The 11,447-nt window shown below is 37.3% G+C and overlaps 1 protein-coding gene across 1 annotated transcript; it reads left to right on the top strand.

Annotated features, from left to right (window-relative positions):
* Window positions 1-360: 360 nt before the first annotated feature.
* On the top strand, window positions 361-11,174 carry LOC124378339 (tandem C2 domains nuclear protein). Its single transcript, XM_046837943.1, has 11 exons — window positions 361-740; window positions 1,575-1,769; window positions 2,761-2,919; window positions 4,731-4,804; window positions 6,399-6,474; window positions 6,720-6,826; window positions 7,901-8,017; window positions 8,371-8,562; window positions 8,762-8,876; window positions 9,015-9,214; window positions 10,758-11,174. The coding sequence occupies exons 1-11, from the start codon at window positions 671-673 to the stop codon at window positions 10,866-10,868; spliced, it is 1,416 nt and encodes a 471-aa protein (XP_046693899.1). The 5' UTR covers window positions 361-670; the 3' UTR covers window positions 10,869-11,174.
* Window positions 11,175-11,447: the final 273 nt, after the last annotated feature.

Genomic DNA, 11,447 nt, shown 5'->3' with positions numbered 1-11,447 from the left:
TTGATGACCAGGATGATGAATTTGATGATGATGATCATGATATTGATGATCATGATGAGTTTGATGATGATCATAAAAATGATATAGATGATGACCATGATGTTGATAATCATGATATCGATTAGATTAGATTAGTTTGATGATGATGATGATGATGATGAATTTGATGATGATGATGACGAGGATGTTGATGATCATGATATTGATGTTCATCATGATGAAGTTGTTGATTATGGACTTGATAATTAATTTGATGATGACGATGATGATGATGACGATGATGCAGAGGAAGTGCATTAGGACCCGGAGAACTTCAGGTAGAGTGATTTTTTTTCTTAGTTCCACCTGTTGAAAATGCGCGTCCAACGTGCACGCGCGCCACACAGCGAGCAGCAGTAGCAGCAGCGCGCGACGAAACGATGCGCGTTCCCCGTTCCTTTACACATAATGAACTCTCCGCTTTTGGACAGAAATGGCGAAAAGCGATGTTAGACGAGCTACTAATTCCGAAAAAGTTAGCTAACTAACGCTTTATACTTCGCAGCGTTTGTTCGGAAGAAGGTGCGAGGAGTTTTGACACGCTTCTGAATTGTTTCTGGTGGGTTCTGCATTGCCCTGCGGGACATTACTGTGAAGAACCATCGTGAGGATTAGCATCAAGGCTTTAATTATGGCCATGGAATGTATTAAAAACTGCTGCAAGATTTTTCTGGTGAGGGAAAAAGAACCAGAACCACAGAGTAAGTTAAAGAATGTGTCTTTCATTCCATAATAATAATAATAATAATAATAATAATAATAATAATAATAATAATGTTTGCTTATATTGCTTTATAAGTACTCTTGCTTTATTGTTATCCTAAATCACATAAATAAAATAATCAGTTATGTATTCTCTAATGCATTAACTATAAATCTATATGCCATCACTGAAAATTTATGCAACTAATTTCATTAAATATGAATAGCCCAGGTTAAACATGAAATGATTCTAGGTTTGTTTTATTAAAGAATTTTAAAGCTGGCATTCTTCAGCACAGTTTTTTGGCAAATCACATAAGAGGTGAATAAAAAATGTCCCTAAAGCCAAACCCTGTGGGTCACAAACTTCACTTTAGAGCTTCTAAAGAATCTCCTCTGGAACTAAAAATGGTAGTGGGATTTCAAGTAAGATCTAAACTGGCATGAATGTTTACACAACAACTTTGATTTTTGAAAAATGTATGTATTTAAGAGTCTGAAGTGTTCACTTATTTGCAAAAAAAAAGTTCTCTCATAATGTGTTTCCTGTCTGTGTGTGTGTGTGTGTGTGTGTGTGTGTGTGTGTGTGTTTATATGTTGTGACTTATGCTACAAGCCTTGCATCAAACAATGTTTTGACCAGATTCATGTACTTTAATTATATAGCACACACCATGAAACATATTTATTGCAGCTTTAAAAGACAAGGGTTTTGTTTGGCAACTTTCTCTACGGATTAGAAAGATGTGTTGAAGATTAGACTCATGCAACCCTGTAGATGCATGTATTCTTTCAGCAGTATACAGTATGTAAGGGAAATGTGTCCTGTGTAGTCATTACAGTTCGACCCTTTGCATCGCTGCCAGAGGCAGAAGTAAAGAAAACTACGTTTGGTGTCTCGGAGGATTATCTTCTCTCCAAACTGCCTCCCGATGGCAAAGAAATACCCTTCGTACTCCCTTCGTACAGATCTTCTTATGTACAGCCGCAAGGGATGCAATACTCTAGCTACCAGGCTGGACTACAAGGTGAGTTCACCAAACTTTCATTTGAATAAATGATACAGTCTTGAAGCTTGTTTTAAGCTGTAATTCAAATTAATATGGGTGATGAAGTGTAAATTCTGTCTTAATAAGAAACAGAAAGGACTTACAGAAAGACAGAAGAAGAGAGTATGATAGGAGAGTGTTCTTGTGTCATAGACCAGAAAAGCTAATCGGGTTTTCTGCAAAATTTCATCAATCAGCATTCCTTAGAAAAGAATTACAACTTGCATAATCATGAAATCAGTCTTAATGATGAAAGTGTAATAGATTTTCTGTTGTCTGTTGTTTAAGATATAAAGCCATAATGTTACCGAGTACAAGTTTGTGCTTTATTCTTAATAATATCACAAGATGCATTTTGACGAGGGAACGAATGCTTATCGCTTCGGTAAAGTAAAGATAAATAGCAAATTGCTGTGGTAAAGGAAGGGGAATAAAACACGTTACCATAACTCTTCTTCAACGCATTGTCCGTTCACAGAGATTAATTTCCCATAACAACATGTCCCCAAATGTTTCACTCCTTATTATCACAGAGAAGGAGTAGGTGATGTAACAAGGCATCATAAGGGTCCAGAGTCCAGAAACTTGAAACAGATGAACAAACACAGCTGCCTTATGGGAAATACAGTAAGAGGAAGTTCATGGCTGTGTTCCAGCATTGGTCCCTTTTGTCTTCATCCTTTCCCTCAGGGAATTCCCCAGAACATTAGAATAAAATGTTCCAGATTTGTTATATAAAGCCAAGGCAGTTCAAGGGATCGAATCAACATCACTCTAGACCTCAGAAAGGGAACTTTCTCAGAAGGCATTGTTTTAATTTGAAAGAAACGATCTTCAAACATTTAATTGAGTGATATTTTAATATTTGTAACTTAACACAGACTTTGTTAAGTATTTAGTAGACATACAACTTAAAATTATCCAATGCTGAGCAATTTCATTATTTATACATGTGAGTGTATTGGAACAGGTTCAGCAAGAGCCACGTATGCTGAGAGGAAGGTGGAGCTATCATCTGCGGGCCAATTCACATATGACCCCACTTCCCCCTTTAACCCGAGTCATGTGATCAGTTACGTATCCCCAAGGGCTGTGAGGCGACCCCCGTTAAAAGGTGGACAGGCATCAGGTGGGGGCATCTGCAGTGCTGTTTATGTTTCTCTTTATAAACTCATCATCCTTCATGTAGAAATGCTATAACATTTCATACACAGACAGACATTTAAAGAAATGTTAAATTGTATGATCTGTTGATTATTTTATTTTCTATATATATCTTTATTATGATTACCGTAATTTCCGGACTATAAAGCGCACCCATATATAAGCCGCTGAATTTAACAAAGATTTTTATTTTGAACATAAAAAAGCCACACCTGTCTATAAGCCGCCTACACCCATCTACACTGAAACTAATGAACTTTACACAGGCTTTAACGAAAGGCAGTGTCTGTTACACAGTGTAATGGGTGAAATATGTTGTGGCTTCTTTAAGAGCAGAGCGGCATTTTGGGAATAGCCTGCCGCCGCATTTTTTCCGGTATTACTGCATGTGTGCAAGACCGAGGAATATGTCCTTATTATTTTCTGATGCTCATTTCTAGTTTTTTTGACTAACCTGTAACGCTGTTGCCAAGAAAAATAAAAAAAAGCACGAGTTTTGGAAACCTGTCTGTGCTTATATGATTTCTGTTGAAACTGGAGTTAGCGCGCTCTTCCTTCACCCAGACTCAACGCGCTACAACGGCTTGAATCTAAACAGTAGCCTACCGAGAAAGTCATTGTTCACGGTCTTCCTCCTTCCTTTCACAACTATTTCTCTCGAGCGTTTATCTTTTGGCATCATCGTGCGTTTAAAAAAAACGATGCCGTGCCGATTTTCTCCCGATGCCGTGCAGCTCAGAACACAGGTGAGGTGCGTTTTTTTGTTTCCGTTCGGAAATTTCATTGGTCTAATGTTATGTCGCTCAGTTTTTTGGTTTAAAGTTTGTGAAACCGGAAAAAAAACCCAGGAAAAAAATAATAAAAAAGCCGCTCGTTGTTTAAGCCGTGGGGTTCAAAACGTGGGAAAAAGTAGCTGCTTATAGTCCGAAAAATACGGTATATTTGCGTGTACATGTTGTACAAGAATCCTAATTTTATGCTTATGAATATAATAATTAATCATACGATAATGTATCGTTTAATATTTTACAAGCATTTATTATTTGTTTATTTTAGGTTCCATATTCTTTTGATAATTAATATTTCTTTTTGTTTATTGCCTTTAATTATTTATTAACTCTTCTTACTCTTAACATTTCTGTGAACTTATTTTTTATAATAGACTTTGAACCGCATAGATCATGTAATATATCCAGCTAGAGGCACATTTATGTATTGAGTCACTCTGATTAATTCTTGAGTGAACAGGTTTATTTAGTGAACGTGTTGCGATGCACCTAAATTAACCACTCCACTGAGAAATCATTTATTATTTCCTTATGGTGCTGTTTTTTATCTCATCACTTTAGAGCTTTCCATAAAAGAACCTTTTTTTCTCGCATGGAGATGCCATAAATATTTGGTGTTCTCGTGGCAATGTTTTGGAACACCACATTCTGCAAATATTTGTCTTTCTTTATTACCCTCAGTCTTTATGGACATTCCTTTACATGTGCAAAGGCAGGGCTTTGCTCTGAACCTTAAACGTTAAACCTGCTATTGTTTTTGGTGTGTATGTGTTGCACTGATTCTGCAGAGACTCAATCATGTTTAAACAAAATCTCTAACACTAGTGTGTGGAAAAAATATCAGGATCCTTTGTTACTGCAGCAAGCAGCATGATAAAGAAATTGCTTTACTATATATACATTTATTTTGAATGAATTCTTTTTAATAATGAATGAATAATCCATCGCACAGCTGTATGATGAAACTTTAGATTTGTTTCTTTCTCAGCGTTCGAGCAGAGCGTGAAGCAAAAACTCAGCGCATCCATGTTGGATCTGTCAAGTCCTCACAGCCACATTCAGGTGAGTTCAACGTGACACATGCTCCTGCAAACCTCCACCTATCTAAACCAACTAACAGTCCTGTCAACTAACAAAATCCTGCACAATTGCTTAGTTTAAGGAATAAACATTCATTCAATAATAGTAATTTTTTTGTTTATTTATTATTGAATTGCAATCTTATTTAAAGTCTAGACAAATTATAGTGAGTCTATAAAAGATGATAACATATTAATGCAATAAAACACAAAATTTATCAATAAATTATGTAATATACGTTCTAAACATTATTTTATATATTAGTATGTAGTTTTTTATTGACTTAAGACTATCATCATTGGGACTTCATAAGACACACAGAAGAGCTGAATATGAATATATTTATATATATTTATTTATTTATGATTTATTATTGAAACAAAATAAACTGTAGAGGAATTAAATATAAATCTATGATTCATCCATAAACCTATGTATAAATGTTATCTTCGATTGAATTAATAATGGCAATAGAATTTATATATTCTTTTGGGTTCCCTTTTGAGTGTTGTTGCCGTCTCATTGATTGTTTCCTTGCTGCTGTCGTCTCCGGCTCACACGTTGGGGATAAACTTATAGGGAATCATTTATTATGTTAAAATATATATTTGCAAATCTGTAAATCTGCTTTGGGACAATGACTAATGAAAACTGCTTTACAAATAAAATTGAATAAAATGTGATTATTACATAGGAATGCATGGTTAAATATATTCTACTTCTCAGACAATATAATCCACAGGATTTGTGAGACAGCTGTTAAATTGACCTCGCTGACCATAAAGTAATTTTCTAATACTTGCTAAACTATTTTCCAAATTGTTATTCAGCTTTTCTGATTGGATTCTGAAGTTCCTTTTCTCTTCCCTTAGAGACGTGTGAGCTGGTCATGTATACTTTGCTTTAATATAATTAAGTACACTAAATATTAAAGCTTATATTAAAAGCTCTTCTTTTTTGGACAGAACAAGATTCCACAAATAGATTCCACATTTTTACCCATCGGCCAGCCAAATTTAGCTGTGATTGTTACGAAGGCGGTGTCAGATCACGTTGACTTGACGTGACTTTCACAAAGCCAGGTGCACTGGGCGAGGTCTCGCTTCTCACCTGAGATATTTAAGTAATATTGAGTCAGCTTTTCAACAAGTCATTAGTTAAAGAGGATATTTGACAACTGGGAATTTTAGTCCAAATGCAACATCTGCATAGATTGAATGTGAATTGCGGAATGTGGTTCCAGTATGAATTTGAGTCCTTTCTTGATGCAAGGAAACCATTTTTTAGAGAACAGGTGAACTGATTTACACTGAGCACCAAAAAAATAAACCTTCAGTGACTTCCATCAGGCAAAACAGGGTCATATTTATTTGAAAGTCATTTTGTGCAATTTGCATGTAGGTAATGATCTTACATAACTGCAGCTTAGCCTGAAAACTTGATCTAAAATGTCAAGTAGTATAAAGTCAGGACAACTTAACACACAACTAAACAAGCTTCATCATTCTTCATTAGCTATATATATATATGTGTGTGTGTGTGTGTGTGTGTGTGTGTGTGTGTGTGTGTGTTACAGCGCTATGACTCAGTGAACAGTGTCCCGAGCAGCACGTCTTCCATTCGGGATTCCTTTGGGAGCAACCGTAGCATTGGTAACTATTCACAATAGAAACAAATTTCGAACTACATATAAGTATGTTTGACTCTTTAAGACCACAAAGTGTTCACCTGAAACCATTTTAACCCCCAAGACATTCAATATTAAAGCTCTATGTCAAAGAATATAGTGCTTTATATTTATTAAATCAAATCTTTGCTTTTTAAGTTTGTTTTGTTTTTAAAATGGAATTATATAGAATTTTTCACAAACAAAGGCTTAGACCTTGTTTCTTTTCAGAATCCAGCACAGTGTCGAGTGATGAGCGAGAGCGGGATTTAGGGAAGGTGTGTGTGCGTTTAAGCTACCAGGAGGCGGTGGAACAGGTGTGGATCACGCTGGTGCAGGTACGATTACGGCTAAGGAGCCACTGCATCTCACTTACACACACACACACACACACACACACACACACACACACACACACACACACTCACACACTCACACACTGGGCCTTTGTGTCTGCTCTCATCCTCCTCAATGCACCCTCTGTCTCATACACATAATCAAACACAATCACCACTTTCAGCTTTTCCTTTCTTTGACCTTTCTCTCTCTCTCTCTCTCTCTCTGTTAATTATTTCTTTTTCTCTCATCACTTTACTTTTTCCTAATGTTTTACTTTTTACAGATTTTTTCTACATCTTTTACATTATTTTGCTCTAACGGTTTATTCATCTTATTGGTTGCGGTGCTTCTCTCTCTCTCTCTCTCTCTCTCTCTCTCTCTCTCTTTCTTGTTTCCTTTTCTGTATCTCTTGTGTCCTTTTTGTTTATCATTTTTTTACTCTCACTTTTATTTCTTTTGTATTTTATTCTGCTTCTTAGTGGCTTTTTCTTTCTCTCCTACATAAACAACCCCCCACCAACACACACACACACACACACACACACACACACACACACACACACACACACACACACACACACATTTCTTTATTTTCACTGGCACAATTTTTCATCCCCATCTCCAATCCTCTCCCTTTACTTTTCATTTTTGCTTTTCTTTTTCTTTTCTCACATGGTTTCTTCATCATTACTTTTTCCCCATTCTTTTGCTTCCTCATTTCTGTCTAGTCACAGTTTCTCTTTTCGTGACCCCTTTTCCTGCTCTCTTATTTCTTTTTTTTTTTTATCTTGCTTCACTTCTTTAACCTGATTCATGTTTACAATTCCTACAACTTTTAAAAATGTCTTTGTTTAAAGTGTCTTTGTTAGTGATTTGAGAAGATTATTTATCATTTTAATAGTTTGTGTTGAATCTGCACACTTTTTTTTGTCCGTCAAGCCATTTGTTTTTTAAGGAGCATTCTTAAGGGCTCACCGTGATACCGGATCTCTCTTTCTCTTTCTCTCTCTCTCTCTCTCTCTCTCTCTCTCTCTCTCTCTCTCTCTCTCTCTCTCTCTCTCTGTCTGTTTCAGTGTAAAGATCTGTCTGTGTACTCAGAAGGTGGTGAACAGCAGAGGGTTGGTTTTAAAGGGGTTATCACCATGGCAAAACCTGTGCAGTTTAAAACTTCAGTAAAAGAGGCAACACCAGTGAGACACAAACACACACACACACACACACACACACACACACACACACACACACACACACCCTGCCCCCCAGAACACACAAGGAAACAGCAAACAGTTTAAGGAAAACTCCACACCAACTTATTTTGTAGTCAGTATGTAAGGAATGATACGGAGTTAATGACACCACACAGAAGTTGGTTAGTTTAAAACAGCAAGTGTTTTATTTCAGTTATACCACAGTAAAATCATTTTAAACAAAACACAAATCTGAACAAGATCAAACTTTGGAAATTTTGGAAATTATTAGGAACATAAGCACACGCTGCATTTTAGTGCATGTAAACTGCATATATTCTCTGTCTTTGTTTCAGGACGTAGTCTTTATGGAGACATTCGTATTCACTCTAAGCCTGGAGCAGCTGCGTGCTTGTGCACTGGTGCTGCGACTGCAGACACACACACCCCGCAAGCACATGCAGGGTGAATGTGTGTTATCTCTCCGGACGCTTGCACCGCAGGAGACTGAGCACTGGTTGGACCTGAGTCCACCCTGCAAGACACATGTGAGTCTATCTAATCACGCCATTGCCATCCCTCGCACATTCTCATGTACTTACAGCAGTGTATGTTACAGTCCCAGGGCTTGCATTCCTGCCCTTACATGTTCAGAAGTACTTTAGAGCTCATATACAAGTATGACCATAAATAAACAGAGCAGGAAAAGAGAACATGTTTAAAATGATTCTTTAACTTTCTGTGTAGGTTTGTCACGCTGAGCTCCAGTTGTCCACCTGTTTTCAGCCAGTCAGCAGCCGAATCCAGCTCCAGATTCTCACTGCTCAGAACCTACCATCATCATCCTTGCTCCTTAGACACAGTGAGGCACATCTCCAAACGAGTCTACTCTAGAGTTTTATTGACATAATCCGTTTATAGTGCGATTAAATAGTTCATCATTTTCAGCTTTGCATGAAGGTGTTATTAGTGCAATACATCACCTTCATTCGCTTTTCAGGTTTTTTTGTAAAAGTCGAGATGTTCAGCGGCGGACGCTTTATAATAAAGAGGAAGACAAAGCTGTTGAAGGCCTCTGGAGGGCAGGTGCAGTGGGCGGATTTAGTGCTCCTGCCAGTCACCAGTCAGGACTACAACATCCAGCTGTTCGTCAAACTCTACAGCCGTGGATCTATACGCAGGAAATACATGCTGGGACAGGTGGGTGTGGGGATTAGTACACTCTCAGACCCATTAAACAATGATTAGCATTGGACAAAGTTTGTGTAGACACTGTATAAAGAAGGGGGGATTTAGGAAACGTTAATTGGTTGCTGTTTATATGGTTTTTTGTTTACTAGTAAATAAAACACTTCATATTGATCTGTTATAATAAAATAGTGAATTCCTGGTGCCACCCGGAAGTTGATTACTTTCTTAGTAAGGCACATCCCGGAGTGTTTGTTCCTTTAATACCACAGCAAATTGTATATTATAATAACTATAATATATAAATTAAAAACTATATTAGTGGGGAGCCATCAGGGCCAACAACGCCTTAACTGCTGTCCTTACACAGAATCAGTAATCAGAATCACTGACTTATGTTTTAATATATTTTTTCCATGAACATATATTAAATTATTCCCAATAGTCTATTATCTTTATTTCATAGCTTCATAGTTTCATTTCAATCTCTTGGTAGCGCAGCTTTAAGAAGTGCATCTTTATGTTAGTTTCTTCCCAATCAGTTTTTAGCCATCAGGTCACATGTTGCCAAGATCAAAGGGATCTGGCTTCAAAATAAAAATGTGCAGCAATGTGGCTGTCTGTAGCATAAAGTACATGCTGCTTGAAGATGCTTTAACCAATTTGATTGCAAGTTGGTGATATCGGAGCCATCCAGCAGGCGTACAATAACATCAGCATTTTCACGTCCTTTGATTGGATGGTCGGAGAGAGTACACTAGTCAGGGCTTCTTTTGTATTGAATAGCCCTTTTTTTATTTCACAATGGCTGACAAAGGAAAGGAAATTGATTCACAAATACTGTCACAGGGACATAAAAAAAAAGGACTTTTAAAGAAAAGTTGCACATCGTGAGGATGGGTAGGACAAAACAGTTCAAAAAATTTGTTAAGCTTTTTTCATGAACCATTTATACGTTTGCATTTTCTTTTCTGTAGAACTCCTCAAGAAAACCGTAATGCACTGAAGAAATGAACAAAAAATGCAAGAAATAAAACCCAGGGTCTTGTTATGATGTTAATATTGACGCTTCTGTATTGCCACAAGTTGCTTTTTTATGCAAATCATCAAAAATGTACAACCTCCATGTCCCAAAATCCTGACACTGGAGACTCAATAATTCCATTACAGTTAAAAAAAACATCTTCACCTTAAAGATTAGAAGTTTTTCTTTGTTCGATACCAGCATGTGTAATGTCAATTAGAGCTTTAACTTGGCATTCACATTCTTTTGGAGACTTAAATGACTAATATAAATCAGAGTCAGTCTCATTTAAAGCATCATAGCGCTGTTTATATTTGACAATGCACAGGAGCCTCTGAAGGAGGTTATACATTTACAGGTTTATCAGTAAGACATGAGCCCGCATTAAACACCTGTAGGGGAGCACCACGTAGCAACATCACAACACGGTACGGCATAGAGCTGAAAGTTCATACATGCGTGTAAAAGCATGTGTAAAATTATATTGCCTCCAAAATCAACACATGCATGTGTACATTTGTTTGCATGCAGGTCGTCCTGGGTTTTGATAGCTCATCACCGGAGGCTGTAGAGCAGTGGACCGACTCCATCACACACCCAGAGAAAGTGGTTACGGCATGGCACAGACTGAGCCACTCCTGAGAGAGAGAGAGAGAGAGAGAGAGAGAGAGAGAGAAGGAAAGGCAAACAGGTTGACTGGGTGTGCACCCTACAGTGGACATGGGACAGGAGCAGTACACATACACATACACACATACACATATTTGTAAACTGTGCCTAATTTATGGAAACTGGACACATACAAATGTAACTGCACAGGAAATCTGACATTAATGATGAAAAAGAAAAAGAAGTTTCTATCCTACATTGTACAATTTCTGTATATGAATTCTAATTCATTCGAATGCAGATTGATTGGCTTTCAATTATATCACTGCCGATTAGTTACTGTGATTTCATTTGACTGATTATTGAATTTAATTCGCTTATTATTTCTATTGTACACCAATTTAGATGGGAAAGTGGTAGCTCAATGGTTAAGGCTCTGTGCTACTGGTCAGGTTTTCACGTCCCAGTATAAACAAGCTGCCACTCTCCTGCGCAAGGCCCTTAACCCTCTGTGCTCCAGAAGTGCTGTATCATGGCTAACCTTGTGTTCTGAGACTTCCCATCACTGGGAAATTCGAAGTAAGCACATCACTGTGCTGTAAAAGTACATGT

The sequence above is a fragment of the Silurus meridionalis genome, chromosome 2 (genome assembly GCF_014805685.1).
Source record: "Silurus meridionalis isolate SWU-2019-XX chromosome 2, ASM1480568v1, whole genome shotgun sequence".
Classification (NCBI taxonomy): domain Eukaryota; kingdom Metazoa; phylum Chordata; class Actinopteri; order Siluriformes; family Siluridae; genus Silurus; species Silurus meridionalis.
This window is presented reverse-complemented; position numbering and strand designations above follow the sequence as displayed.

What these genes read in the sequence shown, in the direction of transcription:
- LOC124378339 (XM_046837943.1), top strand. Translation starts at nt 671, where the DNA reads ATGGCCATGGAATGTATTAAAAACTGCTGCAAGATTTTTCTGGTGAGG. An exon ending in GTCCTCACAGCCACATTCAG is followed by an intron (nt 4,805 to 6,398) that starts GTGAGTTCAACG and finishes TGTGTGTTACAG; the next exon opens with CGCTATGACTCAGTGAACAG. An exon ending in CAGTAAAAGAGGCAACACCA is followed by an intron (nt 8,018 to 8,370) that starts GTGAGACACAAA and finishes TCTTTGTTTCAG; the next exon opens with GACGTAGTCTTTATGGAGAC.